Source organism: Perca fluviatilis, chromosome 2 (genome assembly GCF_010015445.1).
Source record: "Perca fluviatilis chromosome 2, GENO_Pfluv_1.0, whole genome shotgun sequence".
Taxonomy (NCBI): domain Eukaryota; kingdom Metazoa; phylum Chordata; class Actinopteri; order Perciformes; family Percidae; genus Perca; species Perca fluviatilis.
The window spans coordinates 10,514,795-10,540,456 of record NC_053113.1 but is presented as its reverse complement, the minus strand read 5'-3'; the positions used below and the strand labels follow the sequence as shown (position 1 = coordinate 10,540,456).

The following is a 25,662-nucleotide window of genomic DNA, read 5'->3' as shown; positions in this document are numbered from 1 at the left end:
TCCATCGTCGTCTATAGCGGAACGCCTCGGAGTGCTTTATCACACTTACACCATGAGCACTTTACCTTTTTAACTTTGATAAATATCTCTGGTTTGACTAGGGACAAAGGAAACGATGCCGAGATCACAAAGTCTGCCGCGATACGATTCAGTTCAACTCTGGTTACAACGTTCTCGTTCAATACAGGACCGTGTTCCAAGATTTTTGTTCACATTAGTGTCACTTAGACACAAATGCGTGAGATAGTCGGGTCCAGGATTTAAAAAAGACAAACAAAATGAGCCTTTAAGGTGCCAAACGGGTCTAAACAGTGAGGTCAACCAGATTCTCTCAGGCCTGGACCTGCTTTGATAAATAACACTAAGTATTCCAACAGAGGTTATCTTAAGTGGCCTCTGGTTGATGATCTTGTTACCTTTGTGGGAAAAAAAATAACCCAAATATTGTACTCCTTGATAACCGGAGCCCCAAGTCATCATTACCAGGCCAATTCTGTCGCCTACAAAATGACTACTTTAAACATGTTGGTCATAGAAACTGCATTGTGGGTGTTTGGCGTCATAATCCACTGCAAACCCTGCAGCAAAACAGTGTCTGTCCTCACTTTTAGCCCTCTGTGGCTGCACGAGCACTTTCCTCCTCAAGGACGCGAGAGCCGGCCAGATGGTCGGTGTCACACAGCAGGGAACCTTCCGGTCAAAGTGTGGAGTCATGGAGTTTGCTATACAAAAATGCATCAGAACCGTGACTTTGCATTCTGTATTCTTTTCCCCCTATATCATTGTAGAGAAGAAAACTCTGAGATCTGCAAATACCTCAAATTGAGTTTAAAGTGCTCATATTATGCTTTTTGGCTTTTCCCCTTTCCTTTATTGTGTTATATATCTTATATAGCAGGTTTACAAAGTGAAAAAGCCCAAAGTCCCCCCCAAAGGGACTTACCATCTCCAACAGAAAACACTGTTCACCAACTGCTCCAAACAGCTCTATTGTAGTCCAGCCTTTACTTCAGAGACAAACGTTAGAATCTATGCTTCTGACTGGCTAGTAGTCCTTACCTAGGTACTGTCAGGGCACGCCCTCATACTCTGCTTCTGACTGGCTAGTAGTCCTTACCTAGCTACTGACAGGGCACGCCCTCATACTCTGCTTCTGACTGGCTAGTAGTCCTTACCTAGCTACTGACAGGGCACGCCCTCATACTCTGCTTCTGACTGGCTAGTAGTCCTTACCTAGGTACCGCACACTGCGACTCCCAACAAAGATGGAACAGAAGTGAGATGTCTCACTCTGTAGCTAAAACCTGAGAGAGACCTGAACACAGGGTGAAAAGAGGAGCTGCAGCAATTTTCTGGTACACCCTCTAAATACAATTATGAAAATTGTCATTAACAGTCATGAATCCAACACATTATTAGCAAAGATAAATCGGCCTATTCATGAAAACATACAACATTGATAATAGGCTTACTATAGATAAGTTAGCAGCGGTGGAATGTAACTAAGTACATTTACTCAAGTACTGTATGTTGAGGTACTTGTACTTTACTTGAGTCTTTTCTTTTCATGCCACTTTCTACTTCTACTCTGCTACATTTCAGAGAAAAATATTGTACTTTTTACTTCACGATTCATCTGTTACAGCTTTAATTACTTTCAAATTTAGAATCCTGCTCACAAAACACATATATATTATAAATGAAACTAGCCAACAATATAATGGCCTACAATTCCAGCTGAAATGATTAGACCATTAAACACACAACTGTTTGGATCCTTTACACTTAAAAGAGAGTGAGTATTTTTCTGCATTATGTACTTTTACTTTTAATACTTTAAGTACATCCTTCTGCTTACATACTTTTGGTTAAGTGACATTCTCAATGCAGGACTTTTACTTGTAACAGAGTATTTTTACAGCGTTGCATTAACAAAGCTTAGCTACAGTGTCTGCTAGCTGAAGAGACAGCCACACCGGAGAAGTAACGTTTAAATATTGTGTTATTAGTTGAGGAAAAATAAGACTTAACACATTCAACTCACATTGGATCTCTGAATACTGGGTACTGGATCCTTAGACTTAGACTTAGAAAACTGTAATGTCCCCGAGAGGCAATTTGTTGTACAGTACAGGCATATTATATAACATGCACACATCAATAAATATAATACAATAAAAACGAGTATGTTGCACTTCCCTAACAGGCCTAATATCATCAATAAATGAAACTACTGCACAGTACTTCACGTATATTCCTCCTCCAGTCATACCCCCGCCCATGTCTTATTTAATAGGGTTATTGCCATGGGAATTAATTAGTTTTTTGCACGGTTGGTTCTGACCTTAATGTGGATAATAATATATAAAGGCGATTAGGACTAGCACTCAAATGTAAAAATGCATTTTGGGACTAATTGCTTTCATAATATGGCAGAAATGGATCATCAACAGATACTTCAATTATTACTTTCTTTTGATTGTGGCAAATAATTGAAGTCTCTATTGGTGATCCATTTATGCTATATTATAATAAGAGCAAAATGCATTTTTGAGCATCTTAAAGAGCACGGTGCCAAAGCCGTGCAGCTGTGTTGTAGCTGCACGTTGCAGTTGGAAGATGGTGTGGCACTGAAGTTCAAGGAGCCGCTGGGGAAATCCATCTATACGATAGCAGCTATGCTGATACTTGTCGAGATAACGGACTTAAGTGGTGTGGTTCAAGAAGTTCCCTTAAAGAGGATGATATGGAGGGTTTAGCCTCACCTGGAGATCTCGAGGGGCCGACCCCTCGGGGCTCTTTGAGAGCTTCAGTGATAAGTGGAGGTGCACCAGGAGATAAAGACGGGATTAATTGGTATCATCTTAGAGAAGGATGTTGTACAGACCTTTGCCTCACCTTGAGTAATAGTCCCGGACCTCCCTCCCCGAGAGCCGCTGTAGGATCACTATAAGAGGATTAGTGTGGTAAAGAGGTCGATCCAGAGACCTCCGTGTCACCAGAGTGTCTGGGCATATTAATGCTCGGGGAGTTTAATGGCCTCGTTCCGACTGCAAGGACAAGTGAGCCCTCCACGGCATCCATCAGAGGGGTCGACGCCAGCCCTCAGCCGCCAAGGGGATTCCTGCTGGGAAAATCGATGAAAAGATGCTCCGCTGTTTAGTGCATCTGCGCCGCTTCTTCTCCGACGGGAAGATGTAAAATCCAAGAGGTTATACTCTCAGAAAACGTTTATGCTTGTTTGGAATCTGAGGCCTTAACCCTTGTGTTGTCTTTCCGTCGACCCATGCAACTTTGTGTTATTCTAGGTCGAAATTTCCACATTTTCTTGTTGTTCTTCTACACTTTTCTCGACGTTTTTGAAGATTTTATTCCAATTTTATTCCAATTTTTTTCTCACTTTTCCCCCAATTTTTTGACGTTTTTTGAATTATGTTTTTGTCCATTTTTTAAAAAGTTTTTTTTTTGCTTTTTAGAAGAAAAAAAAAATCTTCACTTTTTTCAAATTATTTTGTCACTTTTTATGTATATTTTTATGTACTTTATATGTATTTTTACGTTCGCCACCTTTGTGATTCATTGTGATTTTTAGTGGCATGGATGGGTTTTAGTTCTTTTATTTATTTATTTATTGCCTGCGAGGCACTTTGTGACTCTGACTGTGAGAAGTGCTATATACAATAACTTTACTCACTCACTCGCTTCCCTCCACTGACCAACTTCACATTCTCACACTTTCACCCTTCCACACAATGGATGGAAGCTGCTCGGCTGTTTAGTGCATCTGCGCCGCTTCTTCTCCGACGTAAAGATGAGAAAATCCAAGCGGTTATATTCTCGCGAAAGGGGACAAAAAAAGTTGCCGCTGGTTGGAATTTTAGGGTCAACTGAAAAAAAACATACAGATATTTATTAAGCCGAGACGAGATGACAAGATTTTCCCTCTGATGACCAACTTCACATTCTCATACTTTCACACTTCCACACACTCGCATCACCGAGTTCAATCACAGCCTTTTTTTTTTTTACCCTGAGCTTCTCTGGAACAATTGAGGGTTAGAATGTAATACAAGACTGAAAGGCACTGGTGCTGTGTTTGGAGCTATAGCCCCAGCGGTCATCAGGTCAGCAATCTTCTCTGCTGGTAACAAGACCCAAGAAGGACGCAGAGAAAAGGTTTTGAAAATGCACTGAGTGGTAGGAATGATGAGTAAGCCCAGGTAAGCCTTGGCTGGCCCTGCAGTAATACTCACCCAGGGTTTTGGCTGGCTTTATAGTGGCTTAGGTGCCAGCGGGTGGGTTTTAAATATTGCGAGGGCTGAAAAACTCACTTGATCTCCATGTGCACACAATTGAACTCCTTCTGAAAGTCAGAACCCTGTGTGCACAGCAAATGTACTGTTCTTTTTTTGAAATTGACGTTTTCTTTAAAACTCCTTGGATATTTTTATCTCGCCTGTTATTGTTGTTTTCATTATGAGCTCTAAATCGAAAACTAGTTTAAATCAAGATCTCTCCTCTTGATAGTACTGCCCTTTTACTGCAGCTATTTATAATTTGTTACAACTTTTGTAAAGTTTGGGGAGATACTGTAAGTGTCAAAGACAATACGATCTTCTTTCAACCTGGACCCTAGTTTTCTATGTTTTTGTGTCCAAGGGACTGATGGGACCAGAAATCTTTTAAATTGGTCCAGTATTAAGCGAGAACGCTGTAACCGGCAGCTGCGAACCGGGCTGCTATGTAACCCTGTAGGGCAAATGTGCATCGTCAATTTTGTCCACTAAAAGTGCTGGTTTTGCCACTGACAGGCTCAGATTATTATTCTTAAAGGAGAACTGCGGGCAAGTTTTACGTTAATCTTGATCGCTATATGTATTTGAGTATAACGAGCCGAATCGGTGCTAGCAACAGGTGTTGCTAGCACCAATTCGGCTCGTTTTTTTTGCTATCGACAGTACTCATATACATATAGCGATCAAGATTAACGTAAAAATTGCCCGGAGTTCTCCTTTAAGTGTCTGACAACATTACAGAAAGGATCCCTACAGAGATAGACCTTTTTATTAAAGAGTAAGATCCTTTTTGTTATACCAGAAACAGTCCGAAATTGCTATCGCTAAACCCATCAGACTCCATTTAAAAAAACAGTACTTTTAGCGTGTATAGAGCCAACATATTTTTGCATGTAAATCAGTAAACAGAGTTGGGATGGTTGTAAAAGTGGAAAGACGACCCAAAACGGCTTTGCATAGTTTTATTTTGTGTCTGTCGACTTTGAATGAAGTGTATTTTACGATGCTAAAATTACTGTTTATTTAATAGGCGTCTGGTGAGTTTAGCGTGGATGTTTTATGTTTAAAAAAAGGATCTTCCTCTTTAACAGAAAGGTCGACCTCCTTAGAAATCCTTCCCATAATGTTGTCAGACACTTTCAATAATAATCTGAGCCTGTCAATGGCAAAACAAGCACTTAAAGGTGTGCAATTGCCCAATAACTTACATCGTAGCTTGTTTCGCTGCTGCCAACTTCAGCGATCTCGGTCAATACTGGACCAATGTCAAAGATTGTTGTTCCCATTAAGTCACTTAGCAGTCAAAAACATAGGAAAAACGGTTACCATTTAAATCTTCTGCATCGTTTAAAGTATGACTTATATATTTTTGTGGTCTTGTGTCCCCTAACAGGAGGAGTTTGTTTGCGAGCCACCGATGATAACTCGCCACACCTCCAAGATGTTTGTGATGGAGGGTCAGGAGGTCAGCCTGCGCTGTAAGTCCATCGGAGATCCCGAGCCTTCGACACATTGGGTCAGTCCAGACGGGAAGCTGATCGGCAACACGTCCAGAACCATCTGCTACGAGAACGGCTCGCTGGACATCCTCAAGGCCTCAGTCAAGGTAGAGTAATATGGTTGTGTGCGCTCTTTTGATTTATTCTAAAACTGTTGGTCACTGTGAAAACTTTAAAAAGAAATCCGATCTTTGCATCATGAGTAAAGTGAATAAAAGCTAAAGAGTCTGTTTATCATAACAGTGATTCCAGTGAAGCCAGATTGAGATTAGCTCAACTGATTTGGAGAAAAAAAAGAAACTAAATTATAATACCATTTAAAGAATACATCCACATATTAACATTAAGCCAACTGTAACACCGGAACACTACATGTTGAAGTTATGGGTGTGTTGGAGTTGTGTTTGGACCTTTTATTTTGATGAATTGTGCATAACAGCATTGGTATTGAGAGTAAACTAGACTCACTGTAAACTAACAAGTTGTGTTAATTGATCTTGGTACGTGGCCTATCGTCACAGCCTTTTGACAATCAGCTGATTGAGGCACTAATTGCATCAGCTGGTATATAAGAGCTGACCTGTCATTCAGTTAGGGTTCCTTTGGTATGTAGCCATAAGTTTGTTTGGTTTTTTTTACTGCTGAGTACCGCTCAGAACAGATTATGTGATTGTGAAATTACGTTTTTTTTTTATTTATTTTATTTTTTGGCTCTGCTGTCAATCCTTGTACACCATCTGATAAGGATAGTTCATTATTTGCTTGTGGAAAAGAAGAAAACGTATCAAAATGAAGTTTGAATGATAACGGAAAATAAATGTGACATACGAAAGAGATCAGTGCCTCGGCGTCTTAAAAGTATTAAAAAAGTCCTGAATTTAATAAACTAAAAATAAAGCCTTAAAAATATGCAATTTTGTTTACAAAGGTCCTAATTTTATGTTTTCTTGTCTTTTTGTAGGATTAAATGAATGCCGCAACGTCATAAATAAATATTCTGTGTGGGTGAGGTTTAAATGTACTTTATTTTGTACTTAAAACGTTATTTTAAGTTATTAGAGTAAAAACACATGTCAGTAATGTTTTATTAAATTCAGGTAACATTACTTCTTAGATAATTATTTTCTCGGGCTTAAAATCCTCACTGATTTTCCATTATATGGTCGTGAAGTTGGCATAAAATTTCATCCTTGGTGGTATCTTAAATTTAACTTGGAGAATCCTGGGAGCACCTGTTACAGCGCGTCTACCAAGGCGCATTCCAAAGGACAACAATTGATCAAATATGTTGGCTAAAAGTCGCTGGTGTGTGAAAACAGAGCGCAGAAGGTCAAACCGGTAGCTAAATGTAAAGAATAAACCGTTCAAATGATTAGCTAAATATAACGTTAATGGATAAATGGTTACTACATGTAGTAGTAGCTTAGTAGGCTTATTGTACAATTGCTGACCAAACCAAGGGATTGTTCAGTTGTATGGAAACATTTGTGTTATACATTGGTAACGATAACTGGGTATGTGACTTCATCTGTCAGGGCTGTGGGGGGGGGTACCTCGGTCCAAAAAGGTTGGGAACCACTGTCACAGGGAGCCAACAAACAAAGTAAAAGCAAAGATAAATGCTGAGTCTTCTCTTGCCTTTTGTTTTCCGATGATTTCTAGGATTCCGGAAAGTTCACGTGCATAGCATCTAATGCAGCCGGGGAGGCCACCGCTCCCGTCGAGTTAGTCGTCAACCCCTCGCCACACTTTGACCCTAAACTGGACCCCGACCCGGGGCCTTCGGACATCCCCACGTCCATCAAGTCCAATGTCAGCGGGGGTCACGCCCGGTACGACCAGCAGAGGGTCAGCGTGTCGGATCTAACGTCCAGTACTGCCACCATCAGATGGCCCCCGCAGAACCACATACCAGGAGTCCGCATGTACCAGATCCAGTACAACAGCTCCTCGGACGATATCCTCATTTACAGGTAAGAGTGTGTGTGTGTGTGTGTGTGTGTATGTGTGTGTGGGTATGTGTTGGATAGAGGGTGAGTCGATTTAACTTGTGTTACAACTAACTAGTCTCACACTGCCAGACCTATCTCCACACCGCCGTGGGGTAAGGCAGAGATGGGCACTCTTTGAGTTTGAGACTCGGACTCGGGTCGCACTTAAGCTGCACACACAGTGACTTCAGACTTGACCTGAGACTCGTCCTCAAAAAACTTCAGAACAATCTTCATTTTTAGGAAATTCAAACATGTCGACCGCAACGGCAGCTGCTGTGCCATTCATCAGAAGCTTTGGCTTTAAAAACTTAAGACAACAACAAGGCCCAAACTTAAGTAGCGCCAAATGCAAAATATGTGGACTCTAGCTCAAAGACTTGTTAGCATCTCTGGAGTAAGGTACCACAGATAACTGTTGACACAATACAGTACCGTGAGCTATTTAAATGAGCTGATACGTGGTTAAACCTCATTGGCTCTTACCAGTGTATCTCTGTGTGTACTTCGTCCACAGCAATCCCACCAATCGGTCCCAAAACCTCCCAGTTAGAGAGGAAATGCCGTAAACATAGTCTTTGTAAATCTTTACAATCATTCCCCAGAAGAACCAAGCAGACCTGCCATGTTACCCGATCCAAATTTTCTTCAGAACTTGCCATTTCCAGTGCGTAACGTTAGCTTGCTAGCTCGGAGGTTTCGGTTGCTGTTCCTCGATGCGACCGCAGTTGTGACGCGATCTGTATTTTATGTCTGCGAAACTAACTTTGGGTGAGCAATGCGCCGCATGTCAGGCTTCATCCTGGAAATGTTCTTCTGTTGATCAACAGGCACCTTCTAGAAAAAGCGATCCATGCTTTTATGAGTTCAAGGTTGGATTACCGTAATGCTCTTCATGTTGGTCTGAATCAAACCTCCATCTCACAACTTGAACTTGGGCAAAATGCTGCTGCTCGCTTTTTAACAAATACATCTAAGACGTGCACACATCACTCCCGTTCTCTACAACCTACATTGGCTCCCTGTGCGTTTTTAGAATCGATTTTCAAGATTTTATCGTTCCTTTTCCAGGCCTTGAATGGCCTGGCCCCGGAGTATTTGACCGAGATTTTCACCCTGCGTGAGCACAACCGGTCATTGCGGTCTTCAAAGCAGCTGGTTTTAGAAGTCCAAAAGTCAAGGTATAAATGGGTGGGTGGGGGGGGGGGTGATCAGGCTTTTGCAGTTGCTGCCCCGAGACTCTGGAACAAGTTACCCCCTGATATTTGGACTATTACAGATGTAGCTCTTTTTAGGTCCAAACTCAAAACCAAAGAAAATTAGTTTTTAATACTTTTAATACGTAGTAGTGGTGTGACAATTCCCCTCTCCTCCTCCTGTTTCTGTGTAACCTTTTCTGATTTTACTGTTTTCTACGTTCCACTCTTTTTACCGTATGATATGTTGTTTTATTCTTGGTTCCTAATGTAAAGCACTTTGGATACCTGACAAGTGCTATATAAATAAATGTCGATCGATTGATTGATCAAGACGAAGACAAAGCTGGTCTGCACGCACAAGCTTTATTCTGATCTTTGAAACACAAGCGTCATTGACATTTCCTTTTTGCTGTGCAAGAACATAATGTAATAATGTAGCAACGGAGGTTAAGAAGAAAAGGATAAAAAAAAAGGGTTTTAGTTGTGATTATCTCCCTGAAACTGGCAATCATTACCTCCTAACAATGGTTTCTTTGAGAGTAATCAACCACTCAGAACAATGGGAAAGAGTGCTTTGGAAATGACAAAGAATTCTAGGCACAACAAGAGCGGTGCATATAGAGATGAATTAACTGCCTGGTGGCTGACGAGGCGGGATGCTTTGATGAACAGAGATTATTTTCAATTTACAAACCAATCAACTGTGTAACGCACATTGTCTTCAGCTCCAAGAAATAAAATCATCCTGTTCCACTCGGCCTCGCGGTAACCCACACGTTCTCTATCATCATGTTACAGCTTTGTTATATTTACACCAAGTGAAATATTCAAGCCCAAGATTCCCTGTTTTTATAGATGCACTGGTGCATCTGTTTCAGGGCTCCAGACTGCCACCAAATTTTTACAACCATTTTTTGAGACAGTGCGAGTATTTTTATTATTTTTTTACAACTATTCACACGTGTGACTCGCAAATTTGCCGATTTCGTTTCTCGCTATGTTGACGACCGGGGGGAGAGGGCGAGCCTGCCAGAGTTGGCCAATGTGTGTGTGAGAGGGGGAGGGTGTCCGTGAGCGATTAGTTAAGTGCGTGGGTAGTCTTCGCTTTGCCAGACCTTCCTCCGCAGCGCCGCGGAGGAAGGTCTGGCGAGTGCCCACAGCATTCCGGGATTGGAGAGAAAAACAGTGTAGGTTTCAGTTTGTCTTGGAATAAATGCCGCAGCTCCTCAAACCCCAAGTAACGTTCCCGTGTCTTTGCTTCTCAAGAACGCACACTGTCAATACACCACTGTAGTATTCTGAGGAAATATCAGTTACTTACCTGGGATAATCTCATTGAATTAAAAAATATGTTTAATTTATAAAATTAGACATGGTTTAGCACCTCCTCCACTAACTGCAGCGTGAAACCAAAAGTTACCGGACAGATGTACACAAACATGAACCTCCTTAGGCCGGTTACACACTGGCTGCGAGGCGTGTCCGTTTATATTTCGGCTCCCATGTTAACAGGTTAGAGCTTGCACGCCGCCTGCGTGACACGCACGTCTCAGGCGAAAACGCGTGCCTGCTAGAAATAGAACCGATGGCTATTTTTCACGCGACACGCAAGCGTGTTGGAAGCGTTTCCAGGCAAAATAATATAGGAAAAGATGTTTATATGTCATTTAGACACAAATACATATTAATAAATGACATGTTGATGTGTGAAAGTCTCGAGGTTTTGATATAAATGCATATATAAATGTAATAAAAAAAAAAAAAATTGATTTTTCTAATATTACACCTGTCAATAGAGAACAAAATATTCTGGAGCCTATTTTGCCGTCAATACTGCCGACGTTGTCTTTGCTGTAATCAAATCAGAATATATTTATAGTTATGTTTATGGGAAACATCCACGTGTACAGACAAGGCTAGCAGCTGCAGCGCCGCGTCAGACACGTTTCTGGTGTGTAAAGACAGAAAAATCCACGCAACAGAAATGCCACGCTCACGCCACGCAGGCAGTGTGTAACCGGCCTTAGGCGCAGACCGAATTGCCTCTAAAGTATTGAGAATCGAAAAATGCCTCGTTATTTAATACCGAACATTCTATGCCAAAAGGAGTAAATCTCAGCGTCCCTGAGCTATTCTGCACGCTTCTACTGAGATCTGATAATGTCTGTGATTGGCTGTCTAATGTTACACGTCGTAGAGACACGCAGGAAAAACTCTAGGTTACACAGAGACGGGTACACACGTAGTACGAGCTGAAAAATGAATCCAAAAAAAAATTTGATTAATGTGGAATGTTGAAAAACAAATACACGTAGCACATAAAACAACACATACAATGTACAGCAATGCAACAAAGGAAGCCACACACCGATAATGTATATGTAATGTATATTAAAAAGCTCACTTTTGAGAAGGTTAATGAGCAGTGAAACTTCCCTGAATTAATATTTTGGTCCGTGTCCAAACCCCCCCAGGCAGCAGCAGCAGCAGCTGATTTGCACATCCTAATCACCAGATGTGGATTTCGGGGGCGCGTTTTTTGTGCGCGAGCTGCCGAGTGGCTGAGCGCGTGGACCGTCTGTCAGCCCGTGATGCTGAGCGACCACCGGACGGTGCCATCAGCCACTTAGCCGACTCTGTAACCTAGCAACATCATTTAGGATGTATAATTGAGGGTTATTACGAAGCATTTTGGAGGGCTGACAGATGACCGTTTTGAAATGTGTCCACGGCCTCGATTTCTCATTTTAATCGAAAAAAAAACAAACCCAAATGCACTCGAGTGACCACTTTTCCAGCCTTTAATTGGAGAGAACACGTGGGCAAGTGCGGAGCGACCAAATGGACGGTTTCAGATTGAAGTGTGATTGGGGGGGGGGTGATCTAAATGGTTTACCCACCACTGGGAGGGCGTTGCACTCACAGCAGGCTGTTGGGCGCAATCACCCTCGTCGACTGTTTGTATGTCGCATCGGACGCTGTCATAAACAAGCAGCCGAGCTGTAATTCCGAGTCACTGACGTCGTTGACGTTTGACAGCTGCAATTTCAGACACTACACGTTTGCATTAAAGAACTCCAGCACCCAGCGCAATTATGACTCTGTGTCTTGAGCGAATGGAGGAACCGGTTTGATGTTGTCTTAAAGCTACAGCTTCCAGAAGAATGACCCCCCCACTGCCCTCAAACTGGCATTTTTTAAACCAATCGAGGATGTAGGTTGTTATTACGACCTACAGCAACGTTTTCCATCCTCCTATCTAACCCAGAGAACGTCATGGTCATGGTTTTTAAATCACGTCGTAAACGTGACACGGTCGCTGTTTGGCATAGGCGTAATATGGGGGATGGGGGAATGGGGGGTGAACGCCAACTGCCCTTTTTCAAATCCTTTTCCTGTTTCTCTTCAAAATATGACAAAATCCCCCCAAAAGGTCTTAGAAAAATCCACACCAGTCCGAACCAGATGTAAGAAAAAGAGAATTTAATGTGCTCGAGAAGAGTTCAACACACAAAAAAAACCGAGCGAGTTCCGGACAGCTTCCTAAAGGCAGCTACACACCGGGCCCGATAATCGGCCGTTGGACAGTCTGGCGAGGTCGGTGACTCGAGTCTGTTCGGTGTGTCCCGTGCCGTCGTCAGTCTGGAGGGCCGGCGGCAGGGCAGTCGGGACTCACCCGGAAATGGCGAACGGAATGAGCGTGACTAGAGTCTCTCAAAATCTGACGAAAATCTTTTAAACTGACCTTTGTCGATCTGAAATGAAGACAGATTCAGCAACTGCACGGCCTATTTCTCTCTTAAAATGTTCTCAGAAACATGTTTCAGGTGAACTATTTTAGTACAATATGCGATCGTATTCTGAACGAGCCGCCATGACAGTCTGGCTTTGAATTTCCGGAGAAAACAAACCCACGTGACGCGTTCGTCCAATCAGCCGCCGGTTTTCAGTTTTTGGGCAACAATACAGATTAGCGGCACTTGCTGTTATGGAGACGTATTACGTCTCGTCTCTTCGGCGTGTTCTGAGGCACTTTTTTGACCAATTCGGGGACACTGATCAGTCCGACTGGCTTTTCTGCTGACGGTCGGCCGTCTGGTTGGTGTGTAAGCAGCTTAAAGATCCCTTTGTCTAGTGTCGTCTTATATTTGCCAAAAGAGACTTTTCCCCCAAAAAGAAATCCACCAATATCCGTTTTTAAGACATGCCGTTTGAGAATCCAATTGGATCTAAGGACCGCCTTTTTAGTGACAGTCTTTCTGGTGAAGTCATATTGCTGATTTGGCTCGTTTTTAGCCGAGTTGGCATATCCAGAGAGTTCTGTTTGATTCCCCAACTCTTTGTTTCTCATGTGAATTCACTTGTTGATGTTCAGCATGCATTAGCTATTTGAATTTTTCATTTGTGTTCTGTGACCCACGTGTATCATGAATTAAAAAAGAAAAGGTTTTAGATTTTAGGAATTAAAGATGAAAAGATAGAGAGGAGAGAGTAGATGTTCTAATCTCTTCCGCGTGTATCTGCGCTGTAGTTACTTCGTCTACCGTGTATTTTCTGAGTTTGAAAAGTATTTACAGGAGGTGACCTCTCTCTTCTTTTAACATTCACTCTGCTGTGGCCGCCCGAAGGCACAGAGATGCAGCCTTCTTGTGTTTCAAAGGTCAACAGTTTGGTTCTCTGGCTCGACTTGGGACCATCAGAGTGTGGGAAGTGAGACAAAAAAATCGCTCTCTTCTGCTTTTAAACCGGCTAATGTTCCCTTGAGCTTGGCATTTCCACCCTACAGACGCTCCAGTGGAGCCTCTAGCAGATTAAGACTGAAGCAGCACTCGGGTTTGTTGATGAAAAGCATCCAGTCATCTGGATAATATAGTGGTGGAAAACAAACCAGAAAACTAAAGCATTTTCTCAGAAAAATGTGTTTTTCTCAATTATTTTGCAACATAAGAGTCCAGAATCTAAAGCAACAAATGCTTATATAACATGTAATTTGGCTGAAATCAATGCCGTATTATTAATATTGTGTTATCTATACACAATATGGCCAAAGTATGCATGATCACACAGAACAATAATGAACCGTCTGAGGGCATTTCCTCCATTTATAAAATCTTAAACGTACCTTTTAAGGGTATTTGTATGTAACCTGATCCCTATGTTTTTCATTATCAAAATGTTCAGAACAAGCTCAGCTTTCTGTAGAATGGGGGTGGGGGGGGCACATTTGTCCTAAAGCAATGTGTAAAGAGATCATTTGGCCCTAAAGTTGAAGTTCACTTTTTGAAATCTCTTGTGAAAACATACCGACACTCATGTGGACGAATTGTTTTGCCGTTTGAAATGAGTTTACAATTCTGGGAATATCTAAACCACATTTCTGCGCCGTGTTATCGCTGGAATATTCACCGTATAGAGACTTTGAATTACTGTTTTGACGTGCTCACGCGTCAGTCATCCTCAGAGGGTTAAATTGGCAGTCAAAGCGATGAATCGAGTTGCACTTTTATGTAATTTAACCCCCGCAAACATTCAAATAAAACGTAAGAGCTCCTTTTGTCAATTGAGTTATGTGACGAAGGTCTCAAGACCCTAATTGCATCCTGTCTTTGCACAGAAACTTTGTCCCTGCTGGCCACCATACCCTTTCTTTCATTACGCACCCAGTCAGCTCTCTGTGCTGTGGCTTTTCTGGCCTCCCTTTATAATCCATGACTCAAGTAAAAAGCACCCATTTTAGCTCACAGTGGCAGTACTTATACTTTTGACTTTAAGTGCAAAACATTTTATAACACAAGTGCAGCTCTCTGGCAGAGTAATTGGCCTCTCCACTGTACACTGTAATAGAAGAGACTCGGGATGCCCACTCTGGCCTCTCTGCCCCGCCTCTGCAGTCTGATCCCAGGCTTTACAGAGACTCTGCCCGTCAGAGCAGCTCCAGCGCCGAACTCTTCATCTTCACACACTGAGGCACGCGCTGTACTCTGCAACTCTTCACATCAATTCTTGTAATTACGGTTACTTCCCTGGCCCTTATTCGCTGAGCAGCGCCTAGTTCTTTATCTTCTCAATTGTCTTCAAAGGCCCCATGAAATGCATGTTTGCTTCCTTTGAGTGCGGGGGCAAGCTAATAACATATGTGGTCGGGGGGGGGGGCAACGGTACACAGAAGTCACGGTTTGCTTTATACCATATTAGGGATGCACTGGATCCAGATTTTTGGGGTTTCTGCCGAAACCGAATACCGAATCCTACTCCCGTCCTCAGTCCATTAACACAGTAAACACATGAATGAAGCTGGTAATGGTTGTCTGGTTAACGCCAGTATTTAGCTGTGACTGTCCTTCCTTTGCCATACCTGAAGTTGCTCCATTCTGGCTGCTGTCTGTAGATTCCTTCATGCACAACTCGTATTCTTTCGGATGTTTCATACGCAAATTTTGTAACAGCGGCCATGTTGTTTACAGTTTAGGGTCCTCGCCACCACCAGACAAATCGGCATTGCAGATTGAACATGTAGCTGGACTTGAATGGCCTTCTTTTGACTGAAAGTACTGCCGAACAACAACTTTTTCTGCTCACCACTTCCATGTCCACTTTCTCACAGCCTACTGCATTGAACGGTCCACCTACGTAAACACCTTCCCGTAATCAACGGCGCCGTCATTACATCGACCAGCGTAGTGCAAGCGTAGGGTTCAGTGGAAAAAGAATTATACCTTAAATTCTAAGGTACGGCAGAAACCCAACCCCGTCAAACTGCCCAATCTTCGTCCGAATCCGAAGCCGAATCCTGCATTCGGTGCATCCCTATACCGTACATAACGACATAATGAACAAAGCATGTCTGCAAAGTGTGTGTCTGCACGACGTGTGCTGTCTTTACCACGGTATGCTTTAGTGGATCAACGTGTGCAAGAATGAGTCTGCAGCAGAAAGCTTTTGAACATGAGGGGCTCTCTGCAGCCTGCACAGTCAGACATTTTGTTCAGTTTGGCATGTGGATAACTACAGTAAGAACTGCAGCATCAAAAAGCATTGAGACCTGGTAAAAACAAGTCCTCCAAACCATACGACGATATAGGTTGCTGATTCCTATCTGAACCAGAGAATGTAAAGCTCGCCGTTCTAAACACGCCGTCGACGTTGTGAAACGGTCGCAGTGTGGTCAGGATTAGGCACCGAAACTACTTCCGGTTACGCACGTGATGCTGAATGTGAAGTCGCTCGGATTGTACCGTAAAGTTTCAAGTTTAAAAAAAAAACTCCCTTTACTCAGCACGATGTTCCTCTCCACCCTTTACTTTTAAATGTCTAACGGGACACTAAGTCCTGCGTTTGTTTGACCCGTCCACCGCCCTAACCTGCCGCCTCGACGCTCCTAGGCCGGCTACACGCTGGCCGCGTGGCGTGAGCGTGGCGTTGCTGTTGCGTGTCAGCTGCGTGGATTTTTCTATGTCTTGGCACACCAATACATTTATATCTGCATTTATGTCAAAACCTCGAGACTTTCAAACATCAACATGTCATTTATTAATATGTATTTGTGTCTAAATGACATATAAACATCTTTTCCTATTCTATTTTGCCTGGAAACGCTTCCAACACGCTTGCGTGTCGCGTGAAAAATAGCCGTCGGTCCTATTTCTAGCATGCACGTGTTTTCGGCGCAGTTGAGACGTGTCACGCAGGCGGCGTGCAAGCTCTGACCTGTTACCATGGGAGCCGAAATCAAAACGGACACGCCACGCAGCTGACACGCTCACGCCACGCAGCCGGTGTGTAGCCAAAATTACCACGGCCACTAGAGGACGCCGCCACTATAAACGTAAACATGAGACGTAATCGCTGCTTGGACAACAATCTATGGACGCATTTATTTCAAGGGAGGGCAGTTCTGATATCAAAAATGGCTGCTCTTTTGACTTTCATCTCTGCTTCAAGTCCAGTTACATGCTCTTTTTCTATTTTCTTCACTCACATTTTACCAGGTCTTGTTCAAAGACCCTTTTACTCTACCTTTTCCAAGCCCTCGTTATAATCTGCCCTCGCTGTGGTCTAAAAGTCTGGATGCAGTCAGCTCCCCGACAACCGTGCACGGCCTTTTTCTAACCTTTATCCTTCCAGGGAAAGTCAAGTGAGTGAGTGAGGGAGGGAGCGAGCGAGCCTGCCTGCTGCTATTCCCCGCCCGGCCTGCTTCATATTCACATTTGGGAGCTGTCCAACACTGCTGAACTGCGTTAACTGTGTGAATGGAGCAGCTGCAGTCAGGCCGTTTGCCCGAGCTCTGGGGGCAATCCTGGAAGTTGTTGAGGGATTTGCGGGAGGAAAGGAGGGGTTGCTCATGTTCATGGGCAATGAGATTCTTAGAAGCTCAGTGACCATCATCGCGGATATCACGGCTGCCCATGCCACAGGGGAGAGCAACAAATGATGCATTACACATGAAAAAGATGTAGGTGTTTTGGTGGTTCACCATATTGGAGGGAGTGATCATTTTTGCACAGACATTATAACTGCATTTGTGTCTGTTAAGAGGCACAAAGGCGCTCTTTAGAATATGCCCCCAAAATTGTCGTTTTAGCTAACTGGGAGCTATGGGCATTAGCTGCTTCGTTTTTTTTTTGCTATCGGCAGTACTTTATAGTGATCAAGATTAAAATAAAAATTTCCCGGAGTTCTCCTTTAAGAAATATTGTGCAGCCCTAGTTAACACCATAGTAATGAATAACACATCCTATCTTAACTCTGATAAGTAGACACTGTATGTCCACCATTATAACGTTTTACCTTCCTTTTAGAATAATAAAAAAAAAATATGCCAATTATAACAATGCATGTAAACACTTTAGGTTTAAAGTATTACTCCAACCCTGTTTAAAATATATATATATACAGTATATATACATAATTTTTTTGACCACACACACAGGACTCAGGATGTGCACCGTGGTCCGGAAAAGCTGTTGCAACCGAACAAAATGCATTTTGCAAAACAAATTAGGATCTAAAGATACTTTTAGGGTGAACGAGTTGTAAAACTTTGAAAAAGGAGCAAATGAGTGAGGGAGAGCAAGGATACAGAAAAGGGTGAAAGGCAAAGGAATACTGGAGAAGGATGGAATGAGAGAGAGAGAGAGAGAGAGAGAGAGAGAGAGAGAGAGGGGGAGATTTGAAAGCTGGTTTCATGATGCAGTCAGGCTGCAGGGTTTCCATCTCAGCACCTCCTCCTCTGTTCTTCCCCCATCTCAGTTCCCCTCACACACTCAGGTTTTCAGTTTTCAACGTGCTGCGCTGGCAGAAAAGTCGAGAACCGAAGCGGCGAGATAACGGATCGACATTTCTTTCTCTCTGTGTCTGGTGGACTCTCAGTAGATGTAGGGGAGGGGGGGGGGCGGGGGGGCTGGGAGGAGGAGAGGAATGGAAAGAAGGTTGTATTTTAACAATATTCCCTTCTTCTCAATTCTGCCCATGGGCAAGAACAACCCGGCCAGCTTTATCCTTCACCTCTCTCCCTTACTCTATCTCTCTCTAACACACACACACACACACACACACACACACGCACACACACACACACACACACACTCTAAGGATTATGGGTCCAGGGAGAGATCAACCTCTGTCAGCACCAGGAAATGAATCCATTGATTCTCCCTCCTTTAATATTCTCTTCTGCTCCTCTTTCTCTTTCTGTCCTAAACCAGGTGTGTGTGTGTGTGTGTGTGTGTGTGTGTGCGTGCGTGCGTGCGTGCCTGCCTGCCTGCCTGCCTGCCTGCCTGCCTGCCTGCATGAAAGGCTTAATAAAGCGCAGTGTGAGAATGTATGTGTGTCTGCATTTAAAAGTGTGTGTGTGTGTGTGTGCGCGCTGGCTTTCTAATTACCATCCTGCCCGGCTCTCGAAGGAGAGATTAAAGAAGCGAGAGAGAGGCAGAATGGAAAAGTAGAAAGGCGGCGGAGGGCTGGATTGATGCAGTGCTGTGAATAAGAGATGTTTCTTTGACTCAGCTGATACGGAGATAGGCGCAAGGAAGTGAGGGAGGAAGGAAGGAGGGAAATGCAGAGGAGCCAAGGGTCCAGGAAGTGACGGCCGATCATATTCTGCTGAGATGATGAGGCATCAACTTTCCTCTTTTTTTTTTCTACATCTCTTTTTTTTTCCCTCATCCTCCTGTCTCCTACCTCCATTTTTTCTATCGCTCTATCAGTGCACAGACCTTTTAGAAAGCCAGTGTAATGTCATCTTCCCTCACTCCTTCACATCGCCTCTGCACACGCCTCGTCCCTCGCCTTTTTCCCCTTCCTCTCTCTCCTCTCCCTCCATCCAAATGTCACTTTGACCCGCCGGGGTCTCCAGTTAGAAAACCCTTCAGTGCTTTTAGGCTGAGATCAAATCAAAAGGTTGTCTTTCTCTCCTGCTCAGCGTCACAGCTTGGGCTCTCTGTGTCACTGCTAGAGTGATCTCACATCGTCTTTGCCAGACCCGTCCTCCACAGCGCCGCGGAGGAAGGGTCTGGCTAGTCCGCACAGCATTCTGCGATGGGAGAAAAACGCGCTCTGGTTTATTGGCATTTCTTTAAACCAATCACAACCGTCTAAGCGCCGGACGGAGCCACGGTGCCTCTGCAAAATAGCCTCTGGAAGGAACTTGTTTTGGTGGAACGTGTGTACGTTCAAAAGTAGGGTTGGGCATCGAGAACCGATTCCTAATCGGAATAGTTTCAAAAATTACGATTCCATCGAAATCGTTTCTGTATTGGAATCGTTTTGGAATCGTTTGGAGGATTTGGTTTCAAATCCGATCATCACTTCCCAATTTAACATGCGCAAGTTTTGGTTTCCGTAGCGGCCAGGTGCCTGTTGTGTTGCAGCCTTGGAGCACAGTAAGCAGCGCTCTAGTGTGGCTTTATTTTACGTTGAAAAAGCTGTAAAACTGCAAACCACCTTTGAATCAAAATAAAACTTTCTTCTTATTTGTGAAAATAGGCATGTGACCCGTTTCAACTCCACCACTCAAAGAATCGGAATCGAGAACCGATAAGAACCGGAATCGAAAGGAAGAATCGGAATCGGAATCAGAATCGTTAATATCTAAACGATGCCCAACCCTAATCAAAAGTTCTTTTAGTCGTGCGACAGAAAACTCCGATTGGACAGATTTTTAGCTTAATTTACCGTAATTTAACAGCTTCGGAGTCATTGGCATGGATATATGACTTATTTCTAGTTGAATGGTGGTCGTCTCGCTCCCCCCCTAGCGCCTGCGAGCGGAAAAACCACCCTCGCAACTTTCGGGCCGGCGAGCCGTCGGGAAGTATGGCGCCATATCAGGTCTCTCGATGTAACGAGTTGCTTCACGGCACTGCACACGTGCGCCCATTCAGGAACCGGCTAAAGAGGGAGCGATGGAGTTTTTCCACACTGTCGTCATGGCCGAGCCGGCAGAAAAAAAGAAGCAGAAAGCTAGGAAAGCGTTGTCGGAGGAACGGAGAAAGAGGAAACGGCCGACTGACCGAGAGAGGAGTCAGACACGAGTAAACGTAGGAGCTGCCAAATATCTATTGTGAAGGTGTAGGGGGGGCTCTATAGAGAAACCTGCCAGCAAAAAGCAAAGAAGAAATGGCCAAAACTGCACAGCGCCTCTTTAACCATAGTGCTCATAAATCCACCGGAGTTTAGAACGCCAACACAAAGAAAGAGGAAGGGGACGGACATCTGGCCGAAAAAAAGAGGGACATCTGGCGGTACTGTGTAGATGTAGTACTATCTATGTTGCAACATAGAAAAAAAAAAAAAAACACATTTTATGAGTTTCACGTCAGCAAAAGGAGTCATCATCAAGAAAAAAACGTTATTGTCTCCCACCGTTTAGCTCAGTGAGATATCTCAAACTTTATTTGAGGGATTTACCGTGAAGTTTAACTGAAAATGTCCACTTGTGCAACGCTTTGCTTTCATGACGGCTGCCTCCACAAGCAATGGCTGAATTCACACAACAGACTTCTACTGGTTTGACTTGAGGTTGCACATTGTCAGAAAGTATTTTGTTAAAGCTTGTTTTGTTGTAGCCGTGTTATTTTTTACTTTAGCCAGTTGTTGTTGTTTTTTCTCCAGAAAGATGCATCATGTCTTTTACCAGAGTCCGGCGAAGTTAGCATTTGCAACAGTTTCTACATACTGACTTCAGTCTCCAATATAATGTCATCCATTCACTACCCCCCCCCCCCACACACACACAGCAGACCGGTTTCTATATCTGACACCATTATCTCTTGACCTGCCTCACCGGCCTCCGTCACCTGAACGCACCGTCACATGTCTGCATGTGTGTAAGACGTTCCTTTAGTTCACCCAACCTGAGGCCACGCTGACCTTTTCCCACTAATGATGCCCGCCCTCTTCTCCGCCAGCTGTCTCTCTATTTCTATCTTTCTCTCCATCTCCTTTTATGAATCCTCCTTTCCATTCCAATCTCATGCACAAACTTTTCAAATGTAGCTCAAGTGAAATCTGAAATAGGTGAGCTACTTTAAAGCTGTAGGGCCCTATTTTAACGATCTAAGCGCACGGCGAGAAGCGCCTGGCGCAGGTGCGTTTAGGGCGTGTCCAAATCCACTTTTGCTAGTTTGACGGCAGAAAAAAGGGTCCGTGTGCCGGGCGCGTTGTTCAAAAGGGTTGTACTTAGTGTCGTCATTAATTCATAGGTGTGTTTTGGGCGTAACATGCAATCAACCAATCAGAGATCTTCTCCCATTCCCTTTAAAAGCCAGGCACATTTGGACCTTGGAGCATTGCTGTTATGATGGAGGATTTGCACCCTAATATTTTTATTTTGTAATCTTCTGCATGTGTGTGTGCTGCTGTGTGTCCCTGTGTGTGTAACAAGCATAGTGTGATCGCGCTGTGCATAAGCCTAGGAGCATTTCACTAATTTGTTGTTAAAATAACAATGAAATGCTGCGTTATTGACTTTAGACCAGGTTTTTGTAAGTCAATGGCGCGATCACTTCCCGCTGCCTCAAGATAGCAATACGCCCAGAATGCACCTGAACACACCTCCCTGTGAGACAAGCACGCCCATGGGCGCAAAGATGGGCACAGGTGCATTTGCTATTTAAACGACGCGGGCGCTGGACGGGAAATTGACAACTGCGTCGGTCTTAAACTAGCAAAGAGACTTGCGTCTGGCTTTGCGCTGCGCCGGGTGCAGGACCGGGCCCATTGTGCGTAGTTTCTGCCGCCCCCATGAGGAATTCTAAGTAATGAAGCAAGATGTTCCACTTCCAATTCCGCAGTACATCACGCTTTTTGGCCGGATGTCCATCCCCTTCCTCTTCCTTTGTGTTGGCGTTCGGGTGCAAGATAGGGCTCCATGTGTGTGATACCCAACACGCATTGTTGTGTACTGAGTTGTGAATGGGCCATCATATTAAATGTCGACAGGATTTTGTGATTTAAAAAAAAAGTGTATTTGCTGTCTGTCTCTCCATCTACACAAGGATGCTTGTTCTTCTCCTCAGCATCTGCTCTCGATTTGTCGTGTTTGCTTTCCTCTCCTCTGCTGTCTTTCTTTCCCTTATTGATATTCAGAGGATGAGGGGCGGTAAAACCCTGACCTTGTGTCTTGGGTGTGAAGGGAATGATCCGCGTATATTTTATACCTTTAGTGTCAATGTGGAATCTCCATAAAGTCACCTTTTCAAGAAATTGAAACCACATTAATAAAAGATGTAGGGCCGCAACTAAGAATTATTTGCATAGTCAATTAATGTGTCGATTATTTTCTGGATGAATGGATGAGTTATTTGGTCTCTAAAACGGTGGAAAATGTGGATCAGTGTTTCCCAAAAAGCCCAAGATGATGTCTTCACATGTCTTGTTTTGTCCACAACTCAAAGATATTCAGTTTACTGTCACAGAGGAGAAGAAACTACAACATATTGAAATTTAACAAGCTGACTACAGACAAAGTTTGACCATTTTCTTCTAACAAAATGACTCAAACCGATTAATTGATTATCAAAGCAGTGGCCGATTAATGTTAATAGTCGATAACTTTCAACCCAGTCTCACGGCAGTTCGTGAAATGGTCACGTAATTTAATTTGATTCGTGTACACGAACACGTTTATCTAGTTTTTTTCGTGATGGTCAGCACGTTTTTTTAATAATACCAACAATTGCAGAGCTGTATACATTGGGACGGTTGGGTTTAGTAAAAGAAGAACGTTGGGTTGGGTTTAGGAAATGTGACACGCGGGTTACACCAAAGTCCTGTGTTGTTTGACCCATCCACCCCCTTCCCCCAACCAACCTCCCTCCCTACGCTTTCATACTACTCGCTACCGTAGTCGCTCTTCATGCTGCGTCATCTTCTCATTGAGAATCGTGCTGTGATCAGCTTTGAAAAGAGACTTCTGTTGATGCTGTGTTTCCGATGTTAATTGATTTCACGAATCCTTGTGAGGAACCAAGTTCCCTGTTCCATGAAAGCTTATTTGGCCATTTATCTGGTTCACATGTTCCCCGCTGTTGGATTATTGGTGATCTTTTTCTCTCTGCTTCCCTCGGCTTCAGACGGCTGACACCCTGCCAGGTGTTCCCCTCCGGTTCATGTCTAATTGTATAGCTCTGACTCACTGCTGTCAATTACACACTCGGCTTGTTGTCGGGCGGCCACCGTAGGGTTTTGTATTGATACACCTTTACTCAGAAAGCCATGCTCGGCTCCCATCATGCCTTTGTGGTTATATATATCTGGTGGAAAAGTACTGGACAGTTCACAGGATGCTGTTTCTGTTCATGCAGTGATTCAGTTTCTGCATTTTGCTTTTAACCCTAAACCTCCTGATGTCCCCAGGGTCCAATTTGACCCAAATTTCTATATCACAAATTTGGGTTTCTTTCAACCAAATTGTCCGATAATGTAGATGGTTCCGTAACAGCATTGCTCTTAACAAGTAAAATAAATGATCAGTTCACTACTTTCATTGAATTTGGGTGTTTAATTCGATTTGATAGCATTTAAAAAAAAATTGGTGAAAGAACGTAAAAAAAAAAAAAAGTGACAAAAATGTCCCAATATTTTTAAAAAGTCATAAAAAAAAAAAAAAAAAAACGCTTTAAAAATCATGAAAAAAATACTACAAAAAAAGTGTTGATAAAGTTGACCAAAGCGTTGAAAAACGAGTTTTAAATTCAATTTAAAAGTTTGACCCAGAAAAACAAAACGTTGCAGGGTGGAAAAGAAGACAACACGAGGGTTAAGGAAGTTATACATATTGTTTCACACATTTATATTTGAACACCTTGTGTTGCTGTTTTTTTATGTATGTACGTGTAATACATGCCTCAATTCAAACGGGGTCCCACGGTGGTCCACCGGAAGGGACTTCACTTCTTTCTAGTGTGTGGCCATCTCACTAAACGGTTTATGGCCAAAATATATTTCTGATCTGCTACTACACTATGACCCACCCAGACCTCTCAGGTGGTCTGGGACAGGTCTACTTACTGTCCCCAGAGCCAGAACTAAACAGGGGGAAGCAGCGTTCAGTTTTTATGCTCCACATATCTGAAAAACTCCCAGAAAACTGCAGGTCCGCTGCAACTCTCAGTTCTTTTAAATCAAGGTTGAAGACCTATCTTTTTGAGGTTGCCTTTCTTTAAATAACCTATTTTATCTGCTTTAATATGTTTAACTGTTTAACTGCTCTTTCTTTAAATTCTTATCTTAATTTTTTTGGGTCATTAGATAGGACAAAGATATAACTGAGGTTATGAGTGACATTTTAATTGTTTTCTAACTGCTCTTTAATGTTTTATGTAAAGCACTTTGAATTGCCTTGTTGCTGAAATGTGCTATACAAATAAAGCTGCCTTGCCTTGCCTTACATCAAGTCATGTACACTTTTTCCATTTTCTGCCTCTAGGGGTTTCTCAATTAAAAACAGAAACAATAGATAGAGTTTGGTGACGCCATGAGGCTGATTCAAACCGGTATCAGAATCAGAAAAGCTTTATTGCCAAGTATGTTTACACACACGAGGGATGTGTCTTGGTATCGTAAGTGCAAATCACATTAAAACATTAAAGCAACATGCACAAACACACCGAGTCGCCATATGCGGCGCCATCTCAACTCTCTCCTAACTCTCGCAACAGATACAGCATGACATTGGGAGAGGAGAGGGAAATAAAAAAGCCGCTCTCAGACTATCCTCATAAAGATAAGAACAGTGTGGGAACAGGAAAAAACACCTCAGCACATAAGCACACAAGCAATACATTTGCACTGCTGCACATAACACAATATAACATGACACGCAGTGGGGGTGGGATGTTGGGTGCATCGGGATGGGGGTGATGGAGTAGAGGTAGTCCAGGACAGGCAAACAGACATCTAGTATAAACACTGAATTAAGTAGTCTCGCTTTAAAAATCATCTGTTTATGGAAGGTGCTTAATAGGGGTGTGGGAGGGGGGATATCGAAACAGTATAGTATCGTGATATTTTCCGTGGCAATACTGTATCGATACAAGAGGACGGATACCCGACCCTGAGCCCAACGGGACCCTGCGGTACCCGACAGGCCGGGCCGGGTTCGGACAGATGGTTAGAAATGATGTTGGGGTTCGGGTCGGGCTCGGTCACATCAGCGCGAAAAGGCATTGAACATTTT

At 43.3% G+C, this 25,662-nt stretch overlaps 1 protein-coding gene across 1 annotated transcript in view; it reads left to right on the top strand.

Moving 5' to 3' along the window:
- Positions 1–25,662, top strand: part of si:cabz01090165.1 (uncharacterized protein LOC100333421 homolog) — a gene marked incomplete at its 3' end in the record, with an annotated part of 74,277 nt that overhangs the window by 26,935 nt on the left and 21,680 nt on the right. Inside the window, exons 6-7 of the mRNA XM_039788477.1 lie at positions 5,689–5,901; positions 7,457–7,767. Coding sequence (XP_039644411.1) covers positions 5,689–5,901; positions 7,457–7,767 — 524 coding nt within the window. The remainder of the gene's footprint in view (positions 1–5,688; positions 5,902–7,456; positions 7,768–25,662) is intronic.